At 41.5% G+C, this 25,932-nt stretch overlaps 3 protein-coding genes across 7 annotated transcripts; all 3 read left to right on the plus strand.

Moving 5' to 3' along the window:
• The first annotated feature begins 2,612 nt into the window (after nucleotides 1–2,612).
• Nucleotides 2,613–12,299, plus strand: LOC110532060 (eukaryotic translation initiation factor 2 subunit 2). 2 transcript variants are annotated; one of them, XM_021615663.3, is made up of 9 exons: nucleotides 2,613–3,128; nucleotides 3,603–3,783; nucleotides 4,032–4,132; nucleotides 10,431–10,563; nucleotides 10,788–10,888; nucleotides 11,058–11,206; nucleotides 11,363–11,419; nucleotides 11,536–11,621; nucleotides 11,784–12,299. In XM_021615663.3, exons 1-9 carry the CDS (start codon nucleotides 3,114–3,116, stop codon nucleotides 11,957–11,959), a joined length of 999 nt encoding a protein of 332 aa, XP_021471338.3. In that variant the 5' UTR covers nucleotides 2,613–3,113; the 3' UTR covers nucleotides 11,960–12,299. The 2 variants fall into 2 exon arrangements, with proteins under 2 accessions (XP_021471338.3, XP_090040418.1); XM_090184292.1 differs by lacking the exon at nucleotides 4,032–4,132 and having other exon boundaries at nucleotides 2,637–3,128.
• A 221-nt stretch (nucleotides 12,300–12,520) lies between these two features.
• On the plus strand, nucleotides 12,521–17,112 carry LOC110532058 (mRNA export factor). Of its 3 annotated transcripts, XM_090184291.1 has the most exons (15): nucleotides 12,521–12,863; nucleotides 12,977–13,016; nucleotides 13,194–13,323; nucleotides 13,636–13,749; nucleotides 13,862–13,966; nucleotides 14,082–14,174; nucleotides 14,268–14,354; nucleotides 14,521–14,607; nucleotides 15,017–15,088; nucleotides 15,295–15,402; nucleotides 15,657–15,763; nucleotides 15,866–15,941; nucleotides 16,060–16,254; nucleotides 16,377–16,462; nucleotides 16,639–17,112. In XM_090184291.1, coding segments are annotated over exons 4-15 (1,098 nt in total). In that variant the 5' UTR covers nucleotides 12,521–12,863; nucleotides 12,977–13,016; nucleotides 13,194–13,323; nucleotides 13,636–13,668; the 3' UTR covers nucleotides 16,640–17,112. The 3 variants fall into 3 exon arrangements, with proteins under 3 accessions (XP_090040417.1, XP_090040416.1, XP_036843862.1); XM_090184290.1 differs by lacking the exon at nucleotides 16,639–17,112 and having other exon boundaries at nucleotides 12,749–12,863; nucleotides 16,377–16,466; XM_036987967.2 differs by lacking the exons at nucleotides 12,521–12,863; nucleotides 12,977–13,016 and having other exon boundaries at nucleotides 15,295–15,423.
• Nucleotides 17,113–21,166: 4,054 nt separating this feature from the next.
• LOC110532062 (serine/arginine-rich splicing factor 6) lies at nucleotides 21,167–25,691 on the plus strand. Of its 2 annotated transcripts, XM_021615669.3 has the most exons (6): nucleotides 21,167–21,993; nucleotides 22,583–22,737; nucleotides 23,989–24,113; nucleotides 24,256–24,458; nucleotides 24,582–24,644; nucleotides 24,735–25,691. In XM_021615669.3, the coding sequence occupies exons 1-6, from the start codon at nucleotides 21,887–21,889 to the stop codon at nucleotides 25,087–25,089; spliced, it is 1,008 nt and encodes a 335-aa protein (XP_021471344.1). In that variant the 5' UTR covers nucleotides 21,167–21,886; the 3' UTR covers nucleotides 25,090–25,691. The 2 variants fall into 2 exon arrangements, with proteins under 2 accessions (XP_021471344.1, XP_090040420.1); XM_090184294.1 differs by lacking the exon at nucleotides 21,167–21,993 and having other exon boundaries at nucleotides 22,734–23,356.
• The last annotated feature ends 241 nt before the right edge of the window (nucleotides 25,692–25,932 follow it).

Consider the following 25,932-nt stretch of genomic DNA (forward strand, 5'->3'; position numbering starts at 1 on the left):
CTTGTCAAATTAAGAAAAATAATGAAGAGAAATTATAGATAAAACGTATGGACATAAACATTACAAAACAAGTTGGAAATCGCAAATTCAACAATGAGTGGTTTGGAAGGAATCAGTGGCTAACTGCAAGCATTGCAAAGCAATCACTAGCCTGCTATTCAGTGGAGGGCTGTGTGGTCACAAGTCTATGTTTAAGGGTCTCTTTTCCAAGCTTAAAATGATAAACATTCAACATTAGCCATGCTGTCAATCCAGCATGAGTTCTGCCACGCTCAAAACAACTGTTAATTAGGATCTGGGAAATCTGACTTCAGTTAGTTTAATTAAGACAACTGTGAAGTTCAGGAAAAAACGAGCTCCGACTGGGAAAATACATTTTGAACGGTCATCGGAATTGTAAGCCGGGAACTCGGGCCTCTTCCTAGAGCTACGAAATAAAGATCACTGACATCATCATGATTCGGCCTTGTTTTTTTTTAGAGTTCTCAGTTGTCTTGAAATCACCTTAAATCCAGATAATGCCAGACTTTGATAACAAAGTTTGATGAAATCTTCCTGTTCAAGTGAGTACAACACAACAAGGTGAGTCCAAAAATGTATTGTATGCTGCTGCATAAATGATGTAATATGCCAGGGAGATATGTATACTGTAGCTAAGAAAGTAATACTCTGTGTATGTTATGTAGTAAGCCTTTAGTAGCCCATGTGCCTCAGCCAAAAATGGAGTATATTTTCCCCTCTTAATTTCACTTACTGTTCTGACTTGCTGGTGCACATGTAGCCTATAACCTGTTTTAGAGAAATGTAATCATTGAATATTGTAAGAGCTTTCATTGTCTGCTTATACAGTATGCCCCCTTTATTTATCCCACAGTTCTGACTTGGTGTACAGGGATAATACTGTAAGAACAGCACATGTTCTTAATTCTGTTGCTGTATATTTCAAAAGTGCTGAACAAATAGCTATATTGACTATGGCCGTCCTAGCTCGCTCATTAATGTCTTAATCGAAATTACGGATGGCCTCTTATCTGCTTGTCGTCCCCTTATGCCATAGTTTGTACATCTCAATTGTCAGTAGAAACCACATTTGTTTAAGCCAGTCAGCCATATCAGCTATGTTTTTTTAAAGGCAGTAAATTAAGCTGAACTAACTGTTTCGCTGTCAGACAAGGCTCCGCTGATAGCCAGGTGTAGCAGTGGTAAGGTGTTGGGACTGCTGTTAGGTCTTAACAGTTTGTGGGCACCGTTTGTCACTGTTATAGGGAAATCAATGTATTGTTTAGTGTTGTGTTGTGTAGTGGCTTTGCTGGCATGCATCCCAAAATTTTGGGGGGGTTTACCCCACCAAGATTTACATGCTAACATCGCCACTGGAGAGGAGACAGAGTAGCAAGTGCACATGTTGTGATAACTTTTTGTCAGTTGTAGGTAGGCTATTTGTCATTATAGAGACAACTATTTTATTTTCCAAGCCTTTTTCCATAAAGCATATTAGCATGCTAGAAGTAGCCTATTAATTTATATGCCATTTTAGATTACTATAGTCATTGCAAATCAATTTGTGCCACTTGTGTAGCCTACCTGGAGCTGGCAAACTGATTTAATAAATTGTGTATAATTTCAGTTTATTGTTGTTTTGTCTTATTAATGGCCATTGTTTAGTTCATTAAACTGGAAGTTAACAAAGCTCTATTGCAATTGCCGATAATATGTTAGAACATATTAGATTGATGGTAACAATCAGTCAGATTAGGCTACAGGTTAAAAAAATTACACTGGCTGTTGTTGACAAGAATATTAAGTTCATATAGCCAACACATTATTAATATTTAAATCAGTGATGGAAATTACGACCCCCATCCTCAGTAGCCTATTTCAACAGGCTATTGGAAACACAAGCACTTATTGAAATCTCCTTGCTATTCATGTTGAATAAATAAGTCTGTCAATTTGAACTAATCAAGCTGCTATATCATTCAGTTTACATCTTGCCTAGGCTACAGTAAGCTATCTGAAATTAGATGTAGGCCTATCAGGGGCTATAGGCTACCTCCATCTAGCTAAGCAAACCATAGCAAAGTCTAATTACAATCATAAACCCAGATTTTAGTCTGTAGCCTATGCCTATTGAAATGACAAGTCAATCTCTCGCAAATGGGCCATTATAACTGTTTGTAGGCTTAACATCTGGCACATAAAGTCACAATTGCCAGAAAATGGCCCAACATTTCTTTTTTAAAAGTTCATCCAAGTGTTTCTTGCTCAGAGATTTCGAAATCCTCTGTCCAACTTTTATCACTCAAACTCTCCTGTCGGATGTAGCTATCAAAAGGGATTTCTTTACAATTATAAACTAGGTTGTTCAAGCCCTGAATGTTGATTGGCTGAAAGCTGTGGTATATCAGAGTTTGTGGTATATCAGACTGCATACCATGGGTATGACAAAACATGTATTGTTACTGTTCTAATTATGTTGGTAACCAGTTTATAATAGCAATAAGGTACCCCAAGGGTTTTTGGTATTTGCCACAATACCACGGCTAATGGCTGTATCCCTTTGCCCTCAACCTTAAGAACAGCCATTAGCTGTAGTATATTGGCTATATACCATACCCCCTTGTGCCATATTGCTTAATCATAGCAGTCACACGGGTTAAATCGACATCAATTGATGGAAAATGATCTGGCGAGTTAAATAAGGGTGAATTATCTTTTATCTTGAGACATATTCAACTTCCTTTATAATCATAGCTCTAATTATTATTTTGATGAAACACTCATTTTCATTCTTGTTACAAGTTATGTTGATATTGCATCTTAGTTGGCTCGATAACGTGGGAAAGGGTTTATTGTATAAATGTGGCAAATCAGCACTTGCTGTGTAAAAAAAAATTGTTGTCAAGTTTTCAGGCGTTTTGAATGGTTATTTGTATGATCATTCGGCAAGATATCTAAACTGGACCTGGCAACCCTGAATATCGACCTCATTACGTTAGTCCACGATTGCGCATTGGTAATTTACCGCTGATGCAAGAAGTGTCGGCGAATTGAAGTGAGACTGGTCGGGGGATAAAAAAACTTCCTAGATCGTTCTTGTTCTTTCCGCAAACATGTCAGGAGACGAAGTAAGTAATCACTTTTTATCATGGTGTATATACTATTATCAGTATTGGTCGAGTAGAAGAAGATAAGCCAGTTACGTTAACGTTAGTGGCGATCGTTGTTGAATGACTTTGGCCTCAGCCTACAGTACAAGTCTTTCCCACCAGTATATCAGACAGCAGACCACTCACGCATGTTGAGCGCTTGGCTAGTGGGCTAACTAACTAATAAAACAATTAATCACATACTCAATTTAGTGACCAAATGTCAGCTATGCTAGGTAGCTAGCTACAAGTCTATTCCTGTAGTTATTAAAGCTAACCATTATTTAGGCTTGGGAAACTTATGTTAGCTGTGTGTGTGTATGTCAATGTTTGTACACATTGTACCAGAACTAGTCTTAGACTGGAAATATAATGTAATGTATCAACAAACAGCTATTTCTCTTCAATAACGCTGGGACTAAGCTAATCATCATGGTCTAATTCTCCCATCAGATGATATTCGACCCCAACATGACCAAGAAGAAGAAGAAGAAGAAGAAGCCTTTCATGCTGGAAGAAGAAGGTGGAGACGGAGTGGCAGAGGACACACAGCAGGTAGAGGCCAAGGAGGTGGAACCTGACGGTGGGGAGGACAGAGAGTTCGAACTGGACGAGGACGAGGGAAGGAAGAAAGGTAGGAAGGCTCACACCTGACAAAGATCTCAAAGGTCTTTCCTCAAATTCTTTGGTCCTCTCCTTCCATCCTTGACTCACTTTCCTACTCAACATGTCAGATGGAAGTGAGGAGAGGAAACAAGGAACAGAGGAAACGTAATGTCCCAGTAGTGACTTTCTGCTCTTCTAGACCACTAATCTGTCATGACTGGAACGGAAGAGTAACTCAGTAAGACCAATATCAGAAGTGTTTGTTCAAATCTTTAGAGCAATCCGACGATCTTGATGACCTGAACTTTTTCAACCAGAAGAAAAAGAAGAAGAAGCCCAAGAAAGGGTTTGATAATGACATTGAGGAGGGGATAAAGGTATGATATATACTGTGCATTCGGAAAGTATTCAGACCCCATCCTTTATTCTGCATTTTGTTTACATTACAGCCATACTAAAAAGTGATTAAATATTTGTTTTTCCCTCATCAATCTACAAACAATAACCCATAATGACAAAGCGAAAACAGGTTTTAAGAAGTGTTTGAATATGTATAAAATAAAATAAAATAGAAATACCTTATTTACATAAGTATTCAGACCCTTTGCTATGAGACTCGATATTGAGCTTAGGTGCATCCTGTTTCCATTGATCATCCTTGAGATGTTTCTATAACTTGGAGTCCACCTGTGGTAAATCCAATTGATTGGACATGATTTGGAAAGGCACACACCTGTCTATATAAGGTCCCATAGTTGACAGGGCATGTCAGAGCAAAAACCAAGCCATGAGGTCAAAGGAATTGTCTGGAGAGCTCTGAGACAGGATTGTGTCAAGGCACAGATCAGGGGAAGGGTACCAAAACATTTCTGCAGCATTGAAGGTCCCCAAGAACACAGTGGCCTCCATAATTCTTAAATAAAATAAGTTTGGAACCACCAAGACTCTTCCTAGAGCTGGCCGTCCAATTAAACTGAGCAATCGGGGGAGAAGGGCCTTGGTCAGGGAGATGACCAAGAACCCGATGGTCACTCTGATTGAGCTCCAGAGTTCCTCTGTGGAGATGGGAGAACATTCCAGAAGAACAACCATCATTGCAGCACTCCACCAATCAAGCTTTTATGGTAGTGGCCAGGCGGAAGCTACTCCTCAGTAAAAGTCACATGACAGCCCGCTTGGAGTTTGCCAAAAAGGACCTAAAGGACTCTGATGAGTCCATGAGAAACAATATTTTCTGGTCTAATGACACCAAGATTGAACTCTTTGGCCTGAATGCCAAGCGTCACATCTGGAGGAAACCTGGCACCATCACTACGGTGAAGCATGGTAGTGGCAACATCATGCTGTGGGAATGTTTTTTTTGTGGCAGGGACTGGGAGACTAGTCAGGATTGAGGGAAAGATGAACGGAGCAAAGTACAGAGAGATCCTTGATAAAAACCTGCTCCAGAGCACTCAGGACCTCAGACTGAGGCAAAGGTTCACATTCCAACAAGAAAATGACCCTAAGCACACAGCCAAGACAATGCAGGAGTGGCTTTAGGACAAGTCTCTAAATGTCCTTGAGTGGCCCAGACAGAGCCCGGACTTGATCCCATCGGACATCTCTGGAGAGACCTGAAAATAGCTATGCAGCGACGCTCCCCATCCAACCTTACAGAGCTTGAGAGGATCTGCAGAGAAGAATGGGAGAAACTCCACAAATACAGGTGTGCCAAGCTTGTAGCATCATACGAGCCTGTAATCGCTGCCAAAGGTGCTACAACAAAGTACTTTAGTAAAGGGTCTGAATACTTATGTAAATGTGATATTATAATTATTTTTTTTATACATTCCAAAAAATATATATTTTTTTTTTTATTTTTCATTATGGGGTTTTGTGTGTAGATTGATGAGGGAAAAAAACAATTTAATACATTTTAGAATAAGGCTGTAACGTAACAAAATGTGGAAAAATTCAAGGGGTCTGAATACTTTCCGAATGCACTGTCATTTACGCTGTGTGTGTACCTGGAGTGGAGCCATGTCTATGGGAGCCATATTGACGTGATATTGAAGTCAACTGCCTTGTGTTTATTTCCAAGGCTTTGTTGCGGCACTTTTATTTCTGAATCTCTACTTTGAGCTGAGACTTGTCTAGGGTTGCACTTTTTGGGGAATATTCAGAGGTGGAAACGTTCCGTGGGAATTAACGGGAATATATAGGAATTAAGGGAAATATATGCAAATTAATATTAATACCATTTAAATGTAGATGTTTTTTGCATTGGATATATTTACCATATCATATGGAGACAGAAAGATAAACATTTTAACTTATCATAAGTATAAATAAATGCAAATGATTAAATCCTTCCAATAGAAATAAAATAAAAACTATTTATTTACAAATTTAACTTTAATTAAATGAGTTGACTCTTCAAATGGGATGATTTCACTGAACAACAAAAGAAAGGGAATATTGAATTATCCCCAATGATCCATCGCATCTCCCAAAAATGTTTTCAACAGACATCTGTAAAATGATAGTGTAGAAACTAAAGATTTGGTTGTGTTCCTCTCAGGCTTCCATGTCTTCTCCCTGGACCTCCTCAATGTCCACCTCTTGAACATCAGAGTCTGAGGCCTCATCTTCACTGTCACTTTCAAACCTTGTTGAGGATGGCTCGTTGTCAGGCTCAAAAAGCCTCAAATTTGCCCGGGTGGCCACCAATTTGTCAACCCTTGTATTGGTCAGCCTGTTGTGTGCTTTGGTGTGTGTGTGTATGCTTAGGGTCATTGTCCTACTGGAAGGTGAACCTCCGTCCCTGTCTCAAATCTCTGGAAGACTGAAACAGGTTTCCCTCAAGAATTTCCCTGAATTTAGCTCCATCCATCATTCCTTCAATTCTGACCAGTTTACCAGTCCCTGCCAATGAAAAACATCCTGACAGCATCATGCTGCCACCACCATGCTCCACTGTGGGGAAGGTGTTCTCGGGGTGATGTGAGGTGTTGGGTTTGCGTCAGACATAGCTTTTTCCTTGATGGCCAAAAAGCAAAATTTTGGTCTCATCTGACCAGAGTACCTTCTTTCATATGTTTGGGGAGTCTCCCACATGCCTTTTGGCGAACACCAAGCGTGTTTGCTTATTTTTTTCTTTAAGCAATGGTTTAGATTGGTCCTATGGACATATACTCCAATCTCCGCAGTGGAGCTTTGCAGCTCCTTCAGGGTTATCTTTGGTCTCATTGTTGCCTCTCTGATTAATGCCCTCCTTGCCTGGTCTGTGAGTTTTGGTGGGCGGCCCTCTCTTGGCAGGTTTGTTGTGGTGCCATATTCTTTCCATTTTTTAATAATGGATTTAATGGTGCTCCGTGGGATGTTCAAAGTTCATCCCTGATCTGTACTTCTCCACAGCTTTGTTCCTGACCTGTTTGGAGAGCTCCTTGATCTTCATGGTGCCGCTTGCTTGGTGGTGCCCCTTGTTTAGTGGGGTTGCAGATTCTGGGGCCTTTCAGAACAGGTGTATAATATACTTAGATCATGTGACACCTAGATTGCGCATAGGTGGACTTTATGTAACTAATTATCTGACTTCTGGAGGTAATTGGTTGCACCAGATCTTATTTAGAGGCATATGCACGCACCGGTTTTTTGTTTTTTGTTTTTGAGACATTTTTGAAACAAGTCCATTTTTTCATTTCACTTCACCCATTTGGACTATTTTGTGTATGTCCATTTCATGAAATCCAAATAAAAATCCATTTCAATTACAGGTTGTAATGCAACAAAATAGGGACAAAACCAAGGGGGATGAATACTTTTGCAAGGCACTGTATGTTGGCACGACTGCCATATTGCATCTCCATCCCAAAGCCCTTGCTTGGAAGTATACTTTGCCAGACTGCCAAGAACCTTACTCTCATCCAGGCCAAGGTGGCGAGACACGGTAGTGATGACACCATAGGCCTTGTTGATCTCTACACCAGACAGGATGCTCTTGCCAGCATACTTGGAGTCCAACATGTACGCTGTGGCATGTATGGGCTTGAAGCAGAAGTCTTCACGCGTTTTATGTATTTCAGAACTGCAGTTTCCTTTGGAGCAACAGCGAAGTGGGTAGGGCAGTACAGATTTCTTCTCTTACATCTGTAAGCAGAGTCTGAACATGACAGGATGGCATTGTCTCCCCTGATCCGTGCAATGGCTACTGCTATAGGTTTCAGGAGTTTCAGGCTGCTTACCACTCTCTCCCAAAATACATCATCCAGGAGGATCCTCTTGATGGGGCTGTCCATTACGGCAGACTGTGATATGGCCCTTTCTTGGAGAGACTCTTCCACCTCCAGGAGACTGTCAAACATGATGACAACACCACCCCAATGGGTGTTGCTGGGCAGCTTCAATGTGGTGCTCTTATTCTTCTCACTTTGCTTGGTGAGGTAGATTGCTGCTATAACTTGATGACCCTTCATGTACCTAATAATTTCCTTGGCTCTCTTGTAGAGCTTTATGCACATGCCCAGATGATTCTGCATCTTTGTTGCATTCTTCACAAATGATTTGGCACAGTATTTGCAAATGTACACAGCTTTTCCTTCTAAACTCCGAACCCTTTGTTTCAACGATAATTCGTAAAAATCCAAATAACTTCACAGATCTTCATTGTAAAGGGTTTAAACACTGGTTCCCATGCTTGTTCAATGACCCAGAAACAATTAATGCACCTGTGGAACGGTTGTTAAGACACTAACAGCTTACAGACGGTAGGCAATTAAGGTCACAGTTATGAAAACTTAGGACACTAAAGAGGCCTTTCTACTGACTCTGAAAAACACCAAAAGAAAGATGCCCAGGGTCCCTGCTCATCTGCGTGAACGTGCCTTAGGCATGCTGCAAGGAGGCATGATGACTGCAGATGTGGCCATGGCAATAAATTGCAATGTCCGTCCTGTGAGATACCTAAGACAGTGCTACAGGGAGACAGGCCGGACAGCTGAACGTCCTCGCAGTGGCAGACCACGTGTAACAACACCTGCACAGGATCAGTACATCCGAACATCACACCCGCGGGACAGGTACAGGATGGCAACAACAACTGCCCAAGTTACACCAGGAAAGCACAATCCCTCCATCAGTGCTCAGACTGTCCGCATTATGCTGAGAGAGGCTGAACTGAGGGCTTGTAGGCCTGTAGTAAGGCAGGTCCTCACAAGACATCACCGGCAACAACGTTTCTTATGGGCACAAACCCACCGTCGCTGGACCAGACAGGACTGGCAAAAAGTGCTCTTCACTGACAAGTCGCGGTTTTGTCTCACCAGGGGTGATGGTCGAATTCGCGTTTATCGTTGAAGGAATGAGCATTATACCGAGGCCTGTACTCTGGAGATGGATCGATTTGGAGGTGGAGGGTCCATCACAGCATCATCGGACTGAGCTTGTTCAGCTGTGCGTTACAGTCAAGACATTCTTCTCCCTCATGTGGTACCCTTTCTGCAGGCTCATTCTGACATGACCCTACAGCATGACAATGCCACCAGCCATACTGCTCGTTCTGTGCGTGATTTCCTGCAAGACAGGAATGTCAGTGTTCGGCCATGGCCAGCGAAAAGCCCAGATCTCAATCCCATTGAGCACGTCTGGGACCTGTTGGATCGGATGGTGAGGGCTAGGGCCATTCCCCCCAGAAATGTACAGGTAACATCTCACAGCAATAACTAGTAAATCTGGTGCAGTCCATGAGGAGGAGATGCACTGCAGTACTTAATGCAGCTGGTGGCCACATCAGATACTGCCTGTTACTTTTGATTTTGACCCCCCCTTTGTTCAGGGACACATTATTCCATTTATGTTAGCCACATGTCTGTGGAACTTGTTCAGTTTATGTCTCAGTTGTTGAATCTTGTTATGTTCATACAAATATTTACCCATGTTAAGTTTGCTAAAAATAAACACAGTTGACAGTGAGAAGATGTTACTTTTTTTGCTGAGTTTACTTTAGCAGTGAAATGTCTCCCACATCAGATAGTGCCCATGGCATTTTCCTGTGAAGATTAAAAAAAAATAAAAAATACAATTCCATGTACAGATAAATAGTTAAGCAGTTAGATTAAAAAACTCATTTTGTAAGATAAATGGTTTAAAATGAAACGTGTATGGAAACAGGTGAATTAACACTCAGTTAGCAGGCTCAAGCAAGCTAAAACCCACATGGTAGAAATAACTAACTAGCAGAAATTGTTAACAAGTTAGAAAAATGATTTAAACACACTTTGATGTAGGCTACTATTTACTAGTTAACAAAAGCATGTAGTCCTTGGCTCAATATCATCTCATTAGTGTGCAAGATCTTGAGAATCAGCTATACATGTGATAGAAGAGTGCACTGCACATGTGATGGAAGAATGCACTGTGCATGCAGAGGGTTGCAATTCCATTGAATTGGGGATAGTTTAACCAAAATATTCCACAAGACCTTGAATTGCCTTATGTGTATCCCACAAAAAAAGCTTCATTGTTTTCAGCAAAAACATTTAATGAATTTAGACAAAATTCCCAGGCTAACTACCCTTGGAATCTTTCCGGGAAAATTCTGGAAATTTGCCTGAAAGTTTCCGACCCTTTGCAACCCTAGTCTTGTCACATCTAATTAAGTTTTGCTGACAGGTTCTCCCAATCTATTAAAAACAGGAGCTGAAAATTGAAGAAGAGCAGAGCGAGGCAGCGGAAGAGGACGACTTGGATCTTCAGTTGCCAGCAAAGAAAAAAAAGTCCAAGAAGGTTGACTTCCAGGAGGAAGGAGAGATGCTTGAGAAGGACGATGGTATGGGATGGCATTTGACCTTGTAGTAATTATCCACTTAAGTGACTGACATTGTCTTGAGCGCTGTTGAGATTCTTGGGTAATGAAATGCGCTATACAAATTAAATCTATTATTAATATTATTATTATTATTATTATTGAATGCTGATATCTGTCTTCTACTTTCCTTTCAATGAGTGTAATTGTATCCGTTAAAACTTGACCATGTGGTGTTTTTGCTTGAGGCCTCGAGGACGATGAGGGGGGAAAAAATGATGGCATCTCATTCAGCTCCCAGTCTGGTCCGGCGTGGTTAGGGACAGACAGAGACTACACATATGATGAGGTAGGCCTATTTATTTCAATTCAGTTCAGATTATTTTAAATAATATTGCAAAGGGCATTTGGTTATATTGATTCAAAGGCACGCCCCAGCCTCAGGCTGTTGGTGCCTTCAATTCTAGTTGCGCCAGTTTGAGAGAGTCTGATGATCATATTTGTGATGTCCTCCTCAGCTGCTGAACCGCGTCTTCAACATCATGTGGGAGAAGAACCCTGACATGGTGGCCGGAGAGAAGAGAAAGTTTATTATGAAGCCCCCTCAGGTGGTCCGAGTGGGCACCAAGAAGACCTCGTTTGTCAACTTCACTGATATCTGTAAACTGTGAGTTAAACATGTCTACTTCATACATTCTACAGACTTTAGGGACTTGAGTTTCTACTTCCCACAGGAGAGCTACAGTATATGATGAATGAAGTGTGGTAGTGTTTCTAGTAGTACATTTGACTGCATTTAACTGTCAATTATTGTTCTCTGTAGGTTGCATCGTCAGCCAAAACATCTTCTGGCATTTTTATTGGCTGAGCTGGGGACAAGGTAAAGTGGCCTAGTATTATGGTTATTGCAGATTTCGCAGTAGAAATCTTCATATCCAGACATCTGTTTTTAAGTTCTGATTTTATGAATGACTATTACATTTATTTTCTTTGCAGTGGCTCCATAGATGGAAATAATCAGCTTGTGATCAAAGGAAGATTTCAACAGAAACAGATTGAAAATGTCTTGAGAAGATATATTAGTACGTGGGAATATACAGGATTCCATATTACATTGGTATACTGGTGTCCTAGAGCAAAATATGTAAAGAATAGTGTAGAGGCATATCATTTAGTTATCCTTCACTTGTAGCTACTATAGACATATTTGCGTGCCTCATCTTGGCTTTGTGTTTGACTTGCAGAGGAATATGTGACATGTCACACGTGTCGCTCCCCTGACACCATCCTACAAAAGGACACCCGTCTCTACTTCCTCCAGTGTGAGACCTGCCACTCACGCTGCTCCGTGGCCAGCATCAAGACTGGCTTCCAGGCAGTCACGGGCAAGAGGGCACAGCTCCGTGCCAAAGCCAACTAAGGCCAACCACACCCTGGCTTCTCCCTCTCTGACCCGCCGGAGCTTTGGATCCTCTTGATAACTGGACTTTTGTTTGGAGTCCGAGAGGGTTTGTTGTTGTCGCTGCATTATGTGAGAGAGAAACGCTACAAGCTCTGAGGCTCAAAGGTCTTGCAGGTCATAAGGAGCAGTGCGCAGATGCATAAGGTTTCACAGGCAAACCCCCAGTTTTCTCTTTTCTCAGCTGTGGGCAGATTCTTTCAGAGCTTCTCTATTCCCTCCAAGTGTGTCTTCTTCCCACATTTCTTCAATCGTATGTAGCCCACATATCGGATCATAAAGACAAAGCTGTTATGACAAAGTAATTGATATTGGCTTTCCTTTGGTTGAAGCATAGTGGGTGTGTAAACTAAACAAACATTTTAAAGATGCATTCCAAGAGCTAGGTTTCAGTATCATGTATGTACCCTTTTGCACTGCCGAGCCATACTGTATGGGCCTGGTTACGCATCCACCACAGCTGCATGAACTGTGCTTGCTTCAAGGCAGTAGAGTTTCAGCAGGATATTGTGAAAGGGTTATGGAGAGTCGGTTTTTCAACTTGTATACCCTCCTCTACTGCTTTTACGGGCTTATCTGAGATCTGTATACTATCATAGCAGACTGTCAGTGGGTGGAAGTAGCTGGGTGTCCTCCAGTAAGAGTACATTAATTAATTTCAAACTGAGACTACAGAATATGTGGGACAAACGACAATGACATCTATTTATTGTGTGCGTGTGCATGCGTGTGCGCGCTTTTATGGAAATTACAAGATTTTAACTTTGACTTCCGATCCTCGACACTTAGGAAAAACATTCTTCTGCCTGGTCACCTAGTATTAAGAAGATTGTTGATTTCAAATAGCAAACAAGAATCTTACAAGGTATTCACATGGTATCAAATATACTCCGGATTTGTTCAGAAAGCATATACAAAGTCTCTTTCAAATTGTTTTCAACCTGATATTTAACATTCTCCCATCACTTTTTTTTAAAGACCGTGTGTTGTGGGTTGCCTTATGGATTTTCTTGACTAGGTAATACCCAGAGAAATGTTTATAATGCAACTTATCATTGAAAGGGAGCGAAACTTGTTTTTATATGAAAACGGGTGGAATTAGAACAAATTAATTCTAGGTAATCATAGGATTTAGATCAAAATACGTTTTACATGTTAACAGTTTTTTCATTGTGAGGTGTGATTGTCTGAACAGCGCGACTGCAATGAAGACTACCTGGAACGCAACCTAAATTGCCGACGCATGTGCAGTGAATGCACTTCCTATTCCGCTCAACGCGCTGCGTTTTCTTCTTTAACCAAGCTTATTTTCAACGTAAAAAAAGGTAAACAAACTCGATATGTACACATTTGAAACTACTGCATTTCCCTGCGATAAAAGTAAGCTGTTTAGTATCACAGTGGCGCTTGATATGAGGCTTGGGTGCAGATGTATTGCTAGCTAGGTGAACAACATGATGGTTTGTGAGCAACCTCCATTCATTTAGCTAGCCACTGAAGTCCAATAGCTAACTGTCCTCTCATTATTATAATTTATGTATACTATCACTAATGCATGTAAATGTTGATCGAATAACTTCACATTATTGTAATGCTGTTTATTGTACCGGTTACTAATATGTACCATTTCATATTAGTAACCGCGTGTTGGCTCAAGACAATCCGACGTCATGAGCTTGTTTGGGACCAGCACTGGGTTTGGCGCAGGGGGATTCGGAGCGGCAACCACGGACACACACAACCCAATGAAGGTAACTAGCTAGCATTCCCTTTCAGTAACCTGCGTAATGATCAATCTATTTGACTATTAGAAATTGTTCTGAGAGGTATAAATAAATTTGAATGATGTGTGATCTCATATAGGATGTGGAAGTAACCTCACCCCCAGATGACAGCATCAGTTGCTTGGCGTTTAGTCCCCCTGCCATGCCAGGGAACTTCTTGATAGGGGGGTCCTGGGCCAATGATGTGAGTCAAGTCATTAAGTTCCACTTGAAGTGTTCACTTCAGACTTATGCCTTTTTGTTATGAGTCTAAAACCATTCACTTCGTAACACGTGACTGTTTTCTTAAATTTTTCCAGGTGAGGTGTTGGGAGGTACAGGACAATGGGCAGACAGTCCCCAAAGCCCAGCAAATGCACACAGGTCCAGTCCTTGATGTCTGTTGGAGCGAAGTAGGCCCCCCTCACATATCACATCACATATCTTTACGAACCATATAAGGTCTTTGAATGAAGCTTTACTTATTCGTTCCCTTGCTCTCTCAGGATGGAAGCAAGGTTTTCACTGCATCTTGTGATAAGACTGCCAAAATGTGGGATCTCAACAGCAACCAGGCAATACAGATCGCACAGGTAAATATTTCAGGCTATGAACACTGTTTTAAGTGTTATTTTTCAATTGGTAGTTTCATCGCATCTTTGTACAACTGAGGGGAATTGCTTCCCATGAAAACATTATGAAAAGCTATGTTGAACCTAGATCCGATTAGAAATGGTATTGATTTGTGTTTCCTCTTAGCATGATGCTCCTATCAGAACAGTCCACTGGATCAAAGCCCCCAACTACAACTGCATCATGACAGGCAGCTGGGACAAAACTCTGAAGGTAAGAAAATGTATTGTGATTGGAAACAATCCTTGTTCCAAAATGACTATCTGTTTTATATCATAGTTATTATGTAGTGATACAGGGCATAAAATAAATAGAGCCAAACAGTCCTTTATCCCAGTGACAGTAAGGCTACTGAATGACGGTCTGGCCTACAGTTGACATTGATGTTGACGTTGTACTGATGTGTATATTGTGTACAGTTAAATCATTATGAAACACCCATGAATTGCACTTTTTCTATTCTCATTATATTTGTCTGTTTTTGTATTTATGCCCATTGTATGCTTGATGATATGTTTTAAAGTACACAGTGCCACAAACAAAATGTCCCTGTGAGGATAATAATGTCATTATCTTACTCACTATAATGGTTTGCTCACCTGTGTTTGATTTGCTCTTGTAGTTCTGGGACACCCGTTCGCCCAACCCAATGATGTCCCTGCAGCTGCCGGAGAGGTGCTACTGTGCAGACGTGGTAAGGACCTGGTGCTAAAGCTCCAGTGATTTTAATATTCTTTAAGTTTTCTATAATAACTCTGAATAGCGAGGAACGGCTAGTGATTTTAAATTGTGTTCAGCATTTAAATGTTCAAAACATTTTTAGATGAAAGTCTGCTGTGTCCTGGTTTTATAAGCCATGTGTTGTCTGCTGATTGGTGAGCTGGCTGCTGTCATTTCCAGGTGTATCCCATGGCAGTGGTAGCATCGGCAGAGCGAGGTTTGATTGTATATCAGCTTGAGAACCAGCCGTCCGAGTTCAGGAGGATAGACTCACCACTCAAACACCAGGTGACTGGTTTCACATACCAGGTGACTTACAGGTCTCCCTAAAATAAGTCTTCCTGGATAAATAAAGGATCAATAAAAAAAAATTAAAAAGACCAATACATTTACAGGACTGTCTACTACACACTTTATCTGCCTCGCACATATTACACTCACCTTTTCGCAGTGTGCGGTTTCCATTGATTATCAGTTATTATTGAGTAATTAATGCCTGTGGTGTACACCCTAACACCACCTCTTCCGTCTCCCTGTATCAGCACCGCTGCATAGCCATCTTTAAGGACAAACAGAACAAGCCTGCTGGATTTGCTCTTGGGAGCATTGAAGGGCGGGTCGCCATTCACTACATCAACCCTCCTAACCCGTGAGTGGCACAAAACGTGCTTTTCCTTACAAACTGTGAGAAAGACCTTAGCTATTACCCAGGGCACCGTACTCACCACACTGTGTTTTTTCTGTGTTGTAGAGCCAAGGATAACTTCACCTTCAAGTGCCACAGGTCGAATGGAACCAACACAACCACACCACAAGACATCTATGCTGTGAGTGCAGCTTGTGCTCTCTCCACCCTGCTTTCATATTAGTTTGGCTACAGTCAGTAGGAAGCGAAAGATGTTGGTGTTTTTTAATGCAAAAAGCTTGCTGTTTCTGATCAAACAGGTGAATGCCATCTCCTTCCACCCTGTCCACGGTACACTGGCGACTGTTGGGTCTGACGGTCGCTTTAGCTTCTGGGATAAAGACGCTCGCACCAAGCTGAAGACCTCGGAGCAGCTGGACCAGCCAATCACAGCTTGCTCGTTCAACAACAACGGCAACATCTTTGCCTACGCCTCTAGCTATGACTGGTCAAAGGTAACATTTCGTCTCGTACCTCATGTTATGATTGGTTGATTTTAAGACTCATTATATTCCTTCAAAATGGCCAGGCATTATTTTGAATAAGTTCAATTGATACATTTTGTGTTAAACCTCAGGGGCATGAGTACTACAACCCTCAGAAAAAGAACTACATCTTCCTGCGTAATGCTACTGAGGAGCTGAAACCTCGGAATAAGAAATGGTGAGTCAGACTGCCTGTGATTTTCAACACATCAATCGCCTTTGGGCAACTCTATGGTGGCCCTTACAAGACATTCTATGCTTAAGAAATCTAGAACCACATGTTTATTGGCGGACAAGCAAAGACTTGAAAGCAACAGACTTAATGACCTTTTGTACATTTCCTCATGTCCCTAGATCTGTCCTGTCTCTCCTGCTGTTTGCAAAATGGAGGTTTGTCAAACGCACACGTGATGCCTGCACGACTCTGTTCCTATCCTGTGCCAACACCAATGGTGGAGCTGCTGCTTGCAAAAGGACCAATCACTGGAGGTCTTTCATCTTCTTGGCATTGGCCTGGATCTCTGTCCCAGCCACATGCATCCAAATAGGGGTTGGAGAGTGAGGAGATGATATTGTTTTGTAATATCTGATATTTTATTTTCTATTGTCAGTAGCTAGGTTTCCGTCGAATTGCTGACAGATTTTTCATGTGAATATTCTTAAATCTGCTGAAACTAAATCTGAAAACAATGTGTGCATTTTTCCACCAGAGATGTTTCCATCCAATTGATTTTTTGTGGGTAGAAGGATGTGCTTGATGGCATAGTGCACATACAAATAACGTTTGTGGTTAAATTCCCATGTACTAAATAAAAATTACAAATGAAATGGGTTTCCATCGCATTTTCAACTCTTGATGGTTTTGTCACAAAAATGTTTGTTATATAGCGAATGTGGCCATAGGCACGTGCGCTCCAGCTAACAGCAGGCAGATAGTGTGGGTTTAGCCTACTACTACAGGATAAGATTATTATGGTCAAAAGAGCAAGATTATTTGTATTTATCAAACGGCAGCCAAGCATAGATCATGTCACCAGAATAAGACCCTCAACATTTATTGGAAAGTAGCATCAAAGCTCATCACCGTGCACTCCCCGCCCTGTGAAGTTTATCATAACTTATTTCATCGCATGACTCCCAAGTTTACTTCGTTATTATATCAACATTTGCGCATAAAGCATTTCCACCGCCATTACTCGCATAATTACATTTACAAAGAAAATATGCCACGTCTAGCATATTGTTTTGTCGACATTTTAAAAGTTTACCGACAAATTTGCTGTTTCCATCAGGCCTGGCATTAAATATTTTATCCAACGTACTTTACTCACATACAGAGTTGGATGGAAACCTGGTAACTGACACCATGATTGCATGGTGCTCTGTTACATTGTTGTACAATTTAATGACATTGAAGAATTAAATAAATTAGTAAATAAAGACAAGTTAAACTGACTGGTTTTTACAAGACATTTTTTAATGCTCATCTATTTTACACTTGTACATACTCCGTGCAATGGGGCACAATGTTTAGAACACTAAGCAAATAGGAATGCATAGAACCAGGGTTGGGTAGGTACTTTTTAAATGTAATCTGTCGCCGTTACTACTTACCTGTCCAAAATTGTAATCAGAAACGTAACTTGTGGATTACCCAAATTTAGTAACATAATCTTGTTACTTTTAGATTACTTTCCCCTTAAGAGGTATTAGAAGAGGACAAAAATGTATGTTACCAGTTGAACGACATCTACTGCAGGATAAATCAATGTTAAAGTTCACATAGCTGGCAATATATGGATGTTAAATTTTACTTTATGGGTTGGTTATGTAGGCTTCTAACCAATCACCTTCTACTACATACAATAATACTATTAAGTTATAAATGATATATTTACATTAAAAACCAAAGTCTATCAGAATTCCAGTCATTCCAATAAATGTTACACCGCTTGAGCTGCAAGAATAGGACTTGGAAATATGGAAGTATAGATTAGACAACTTGTTTTACCTGAGCATAACCCAAAAACGAAGGACTTATTAGCCAGCCCCACTCTGTTGTTTAGGATTTTGTTGTCATGGAGGACTGATTGGGCTCATTGATTCGAGATGAAAAATAAATGCTGTGCTCATGCAATGGCATGCTTTGAGCAGTACTGAAAATTGCTATTTTAATAGTGAAAAATGAATGCCATATGCTGCATTTGCTATAGGCCTATTGTTGACCTTTTTGTTGGTGACAATTTGATATCTTAATAATATGCAGCTGTTTAAAGGGCAAATCCACAGATGAAACAATAACAAAACGGTCGCCCCCCGCCTCTGTTTTGATAGAAAGCTGAGGGATGGGCCTGGAGAAATGCAACCACTTTCAGATTAATAGACAGAGCTGTGGATGCAAGGACTGACCATCCATGACATCAAAACTATTGATTGAAACATGTTATGAGGCTATACAGTGTAGTTTACATTTACAATGTTTACAAACATTGGACAAAAACAAGCTTACATTTTGAGTTCGTATGGTGTGTGACAGTTGAACTAAGCTTATGAGGCATTTCTAAGTTATATTATTTAAGAAACAATGGTTACAGTGGCAAGAAAAGGTATGGGAACCCTTTGGAATTACCTGAATTTCTGCATAAATGTTGATAATAAAATTTGATCTGATCTTGATCTAAGTCACAACAATGGACAAACACAGTGTGCTTAAACTAATAACACACATTATTGCATCTTTCTTGTCTATATTGAATACATCATTTAAACGTTCACAGCGTAGGATGGAAAAAGTATGTGAACCCCTAGGCTGACTTCTCCAAAAGCTAATTGGAGTCAGGAGTCAGCTAACCTGGAGCCCAATCAATGAGATGAGATTGGAGATGTTGGTTAGAGATGCCCTGCCCTATAAAAAACACTCACAAATTTTGAGTTTGCTATTCACAAGAAGCATTGCCTGATGTGAACCATGCCTCGAACAAAAGAGATCTCAGAAGACCTAAGATTAAGAATTGTTGACTTGTATAAAGGTGGAAAGTATCTCTAAAAGCCTTGATGTTCATCAGTCCACGGTAAGACAAATTGGCTATTAATGGAGAAAGTTCAGCAATGTTGCTACTCTCCCTAGGAGTGGCCATCCTGCAAAGATGACTGCAAGAGCACAGCGCAGAATGCTCAATGCATCCTAGAAAGAATGCTAAGATCTGTTAACGAGTCTAAGATACGTAAAACACTAAATAAGAATGGTGTTCATGGGAGGACACCACGGAAGAACCCATTGATGTCCAAAAAAAACATTGCTGCACGTCTGAAGTTCGCAAAAGAACACCTGGATGTTCCACAGCTCTACTGGCAAAAATATTCTATGGACAGATGAAACTACAGTTGAGTTGTTTGGAAGGAACACACAACACTATGTGTGGAGAAAAGAAAATGCACAGCACACCAATATTAAAACCTCATCCCAACTGTAAAGTATGGTGGAGGGAGAGTCATGGTTTGGGACTGCTTTGCTGCCTCAGGGCCTGGACAGCTTGCTATCATAAACTTGGGAATTCATTTCTGTTGATCAAGACATTTTGCAGGAGAATGTAAGGTGGTCTGTGTATTGAAGCTCAACAGAAGTTGGGTGACGCAACAGGACAACGATCCAAAACACCAACGTAAATCAACAACAGAATGGCTTCAACAGAAGATAATACGCCTTCTGGAGTGGCCCAGTCAGAGTCCTGACCAGAAGCCAATTGAGATGCTGTGGCATGACCTCAAGAGAGGTTCACACCAGACATCCCAAGAATATTGCTGAACTGAAACAGTTTTTTGTAAAGACGAATGGTCCAAAATTCCTCCTGACCATTGTGTAGGTCTGATCCGCAACTACAGAAAACCTTGGTTGAGGTTATTGCTGCCAAAGGAGGGCGGGTGTCACGACCTCCGCTGAAGTTGGTCCCTCTATTTGTTCGGGCGGCAGTCGAAGTCACCAACCTTCTAGCCATCACTGATCCACTTTTCATTTTCCATTGGTTTTGTCTTGTCTTCCATCACACCTGGTTCCAATTCCATCAATTACATGTGTATTTAACCCTCTGTTCACCCCCATGTCCTTGTAGGTAATTGTTTTCTTGTAGTGCTTATGCACAGTATGCTGGTATTGGGTTTTGGGTTTTGTTTGACCCATTTATTGTATTGTTCTGTTGACGGTGGTTTATGGGTATTAAACGACACTCACTACAGCGGGTATATCAATGATTAAATCCAAGTGTTCACATACTTTTTCCAAACTGCACTGTGAATGTTTATAGGGTGTGTTCAATAAAGACATACACTATAATTGTTTGGGTGTTATTAGTTTAAGCAGACAGTGTTTGTTTATTGTCGTGACGAAGATGAGATCAAAAATTGATGCCCAATGTATGCAGAAATCCAGGTAATTCTAAAGGGTTCACATACTTCTTCTTGCCACTGTCTATATATGTAATTTATAAGTCCAAAAACGGATGTAGCAACTACAGTTTGCCCCTTTAAGTCTATCAAGAGTGTGCGAGTTTGAGCATGTGTCCATTAGGCATATGGATAAATGATCAGTTATGAATTAGATTGAGCAATAAAAGCCCCACTTTTATTCCATAGGCTGGGATCCGCACTATGCGGCTATGGTAAGAGCGCATTTTTCACCGGCTGTCAAACTGGTTTCAAAAACAATGATTGATAGGCAGTTAACATTAATAAATGAATTGGGGTCAAATACACATTTAGATTTGGGAACATCCATCCACAACGACCACAATCCGTAAAACGCAAATAGCTAAACAAGAGAGCAGCAGTGTGATTCATATCAATGCGCTTTGTCGGTATCAATGATACGTGACATCCGTATAGCGGTAGACAACGCCACTGCTGTAGTCCTTCGACGGCCTACTCTCAGGATCCCTAGTTGTCTGTAGTAGTAGGCTACTAAAACATAGACTGAAAAATACTGGTGGATATTCAGTTTAGTTCTATCGTACAGAGTAGTTTAGTTCTGTATTCTAGTAGCCTACTAGTAGCATACTATAGCCTACTATAGACAAGGAGAATTTAGATACTGGGACTTGCACACATTGATGCCAAATGTGTGACCCTTTAATAGAAATCCCTTTAATAGAAATCGAAACGGGTAAAACAGGGTAAAAATGCAACATGTTCAACAATAATGAATATCTTTAGTTTAGTTACAGGAGCCCAGTGTACCATGAATAGGTTTGGCTACAGTCCAAGCTATGTCTTCCAATGGTGCGACTGCTGTCGGCATCCAAAGATTATCCAACTTGAATAAACGCTTGGAGGTTATTGTTATAGTTATACATGTGCCGCGTTCAACGAATCGGCAACTCGGACATTTCCGAGTTTATATTTTTTATTTTGGACATTTCCGAGTTTCCTAGTTCCGACTAGTATATGAACGCGGCATATGACATTGACTCTGGAGTGTGATATTCTCGTGTATTCTCGCGACGATGATTCTTGACGTCACGGTCTACATAAAACTACCTAACTCAGCGACTTCTCTTTTGTTAACGGCATTTTGTTATCAGTTGGAGAAGCCATCCGAGTATCAATAGTCATGCCCCGCGTCTATGTTGGAAAACTAAGTTATCATGCTCGAGAAAAAGACCTTCAGCGGTTTTTCAATGGCTACGGAAAGCTTATGGAAATTGATCTGAAAAATGGGTAAGTTCAAGCTGAGCATATGAGAGAGAGTCAGTTGAACAACACCGGGCTGGAAAAGCTAACGTTAGCTAGCGACCGTTAGCTTCATAACTACTTGATTTCGGTTAGCTAGCTCTCCCAAAGCATATACGTGAAATAACTAGCTACAGTCACATTTGACTTTCAATTGTGTTGCTATTCGTGCATGTAATAGCAACTAGGTAACATTAGTGGTTATTAGATTCACATTGGCTTTACTAAAGCGTTTAATGTTTTGTAAATAACTTGCCTAGTTAGCTAGCTAACGTTAGCGTGTTCAAAATGGCTGCTTGTTTGGCTTCACTACAGACCGTTTTTTTGTACGCCATGTAACTGTTAGCTACCCAAACGTTAACCAATTTAGCTTGTTGCCTTAACCCCTTTCATGCACAGGCAATGAGCCCACTAATTGATTTTACCCCGTTTTGGGGTAAAGTTAACCCCTACTCGTCAAAAAAACGTTACAACATACCACATCTGCCCGAAATTAGTATCACCGTCTTCATACTCATTAGTTTTGTAGTCATTGCTACCCGAAGACGAGCCTAACTTTAAAAAATATATATTTTAGATATGGATTTGTAGAGTTTGAGGACAATCGCGATGCGGATGACGCTGTGTATGAACTGAATGGCAAGGAGTTGTGCGGGGAGCGTGTGACCGTGGAACATGCAAGAGGACCGCGGCGCGACCGAGATGGATATAGTGGTGGCGGGGGTGGTCGCAGTAAGTACAATCTATTTCAATGTTCCCTCTGCCCTTTCCCAGTGGATCAAGGAATTGTGAATGTGGACCGTATACACGCAGACCTGTGATCCTAAAGTGGAGTTTGACCTAGCTCGCCAATACTCAATGGTTTCACCATTGCCGTAATAAAGTATTTCATGTTAGTATAAGTGTCACCATTGAGTATGGTCCAAGTTTGACCCAACTTGGCGCAGACAACTACTGTTTAGCTGTAATAAAACCATGTTTCTAGTGTTTTCTTTCCTGGTGGAATTGTAAACACATATAAACAACTGTATTTAGGTAATATGAAGTCATGGCTTTGTCTCCATGTAGCCTAGCTGTATCATTAAATACTATTACATGTGAATTGTATTTTACGTTTGATTTCAGCATTAACAAAGTCCTTGATGTTTCAATTTGAAAGAGTCCAGCTGCGGGCTGAGGCTGAGGCCGAGTCCATAGAGGCTAAGATGACTGGCTAAGATGAGACTGCCTGTCCCGTTTGGCCTTGGCTTTCACCTTACAATGTGTGTGTGACCTATGCCCCTTGACCCTTGGCTGACCTAACCGGAAGCCATGATGACAGCATCCTTTTGCCAATAGACCAGGGGTGATGGTGAGGATTCCCATTGGTTTCTATGTTGAAAGAATAAGTGGGGCGGCTAAGTCAAAAACATGTTACCGCTCGCTGTAAGTGGGCAAACCAGCTGAATTGCCCCCAGTTTGACAACCGGTTAGGCAAAGTCATGGGCAAAACTTATGTAGCGTTATGTCAGTTGGCACTCACTAAATGTGATACCATTTTTGACAGTGACTTTGTGGGAGCCTCTATTTGTCTTTCAGGATTCAAGGGTTTGTAAGAAGAAGAACATCAATGTCGATTTGTTTGTACGGCTAAAGAATTGCACTTATTTAACATTTGTCAGACTGGCTGTATGTTGCTGGTAACAGATGCAGTGGTGGTCTTTGCAACAGCAGTGAACTACTTCAGAGGCGGTACAATGAGGAGAATATAAACTGACATCCACTAAGACAACAAATGCCACGGCTTTAAGACCTCAGTCACTTATTAAGAGGTTTGTCTTGAATGGGTCCAGATGGACATCTTACAGGACAGGACCTAGGTTAAACATGACCACACCATTTATCCTGGTAGCTGCATTCTCTGTTTATGGTCTGATCCACTGAGTGAAATGCCTATATGCCACTCTGTTTTGTTGACTATTTGTATAACCTGTCATTTTAAAGGTAGTAGTGGTTACAGCAGCAGCAGAAGCCGCACTGGCAGGGATAAGTACGGGCCACCTGTCCGTACCGAGTACCGGCTGATCGTTGAGAATCTGTCCAGCCGCTGCAGCTGGCAGGATCTGAAGGTGAGTTGTTGGGACAGTTTTATATTTGTAGGTGAAGGGCGGGCACTAAAGATGCTGCCAGTTGCTATCCATGGCAGGCCATTTTGTTTCTAAAAAAATGTGGGAAATATACTGCGGGGTGACTCTGCATCGGCCTCTACAGGATTTCATGCGCCAGGCTGGGGAGGTCACGTACGCTGACGCCCACAAGGAGCGTACCAACGAGGGTGTCATCGAGTTCGGCTCACGTTCGGACATGAGGAGGGCCCTGGACAAGCTGGACGGCACAGACATCAACGGGAGGAAGATCCGCCTGGTGGAGGAAAAGTCTCGCCGCCGCCGCTCCTACTCTGGCAGCCGCTCCAGGTGAGGCTCTACACCGCCCTGCTCTTTATGAGTAGTTGAATTTCTCATCCAACCTGCTGCTTTCCATTTGTTGTCACTTTAAAGGGATGAGTGTGACATTTGTATTTTTGTTCCCCTCTGCAGGTCTCGCAGCAGACGTCGCTCTCGTAGCAGGAGCAGCCGCTCCAGGAGTAACTCCAGGTCCCGGTAAGAATGCCCACCTGTCTACAAAGTGACCGTTTAGATTGGTCAACATGAGTGCAACAACGATTGTAAACCATTGTCCACCCCCTGTAGATCCCATTCTCGCAGCAAGAGACGTCGCTCTAGATCTGGAAGGAAGTCCCGTTCCGGCAAGTCTCGTTCCCACTCTCGCACCCGCAAATCCAGATCCCGCTCCGACAAAAGCAAGTCCCGTTCCAAGAGCCGTTCCAAGGTGAAATCCGAGCGGGATTCCAGCAGCCCTTCCAAGGAGAAGTTGACCAGCAAGAAGTCACGTAGCCGCTCGGCGTCCCCCATGGGGAATGGGAAGGAGGAGCCGTCCTCTCGCTCCCCGTCCCCAGCAGCTGACCGCCACTCCAAGTCGCCAGACAAGCGTCCTGTCTCCCGCTCCCCATCTCGCTCCAGGTCTAGATCAGCTTCCCGAGATTAAAGGCATTGCCCAGTTTGTTTCATCCAAATGTTCCCCATTAGAGCAATCTGGATGTATAGGAGCAGCTTCTATTTGATTTAGCAGATCTATCGCAGCACCAGGTTAATCAAGGCTTGCTCAGTTAATCGGTGCTATCTTTGGCACTTAGCAATCTAAACCATGATCTTGACGTTGTATTATTCATGGCTTGAGAATAATTTAGTCATTGTGTGGGGGGGGGGGTGGCACATCGTAGATTATAGCTGCTATGTTTTGTACATGGAGGAGCTTGTCTGAATGGCTTTGTATTTAAAACAAGTCAGGACTTATTTTATTTCCTTAATTGTTATTTGTATTCCTCCCTCCGGTCTGCTTTTGCTTACATCAGTTGTGTTTGACATTATTTTCCATGATTTGAGTAATTTCACCTAATGAGCCCAAGGTTTGTTTTTGACACCCCACAATGTATGTGCTGTACATCTTGTGGCGGTACACTTTTTTGGCATCGAGATTTAACCAGGGATCGTGGTACAGATTCCAGCCTCCCACATGAGAAGCCGGTCTGATTACGTGTAACCATGTCCATTTTTTTTATTGTACATTTAATAAAAGTTATGAAAATCGCTGGGTTGTGATTTATATTGCTGCCATGACACAAAGCGCTGATTTGACTGTATTAGGGCCAAAACTACAGACAGTTCTATATGAAAATTGATTCTTCCTTACGGTGAAATGGTGTACAGTGTTCCTATACTAAATTGTATTTATGTGAAAAGCGGTGGTAGGGAAATTGTGACGAAATAATTCCCGAAACATTTTGGTGCTGTCATTGAGTTGGCGCTATACATTCTTATGATTAAATGA

This window comes from Oncorhynchus mykiss, chromosome 9 (assembly GCF_057628025.1).
Source record: "Oncorhynchus mykiss isolate SJ-2025 chromosome 9, ASM5762802v1, whole genome shotgun sequence".
Taxonomy (NCBI): Eukaryota; Metazoa; Chordata; class Actinopteri; order Salmoniformes; family Salmonidae; genus Oncorhynchus; species Oncorhynchus mykiss.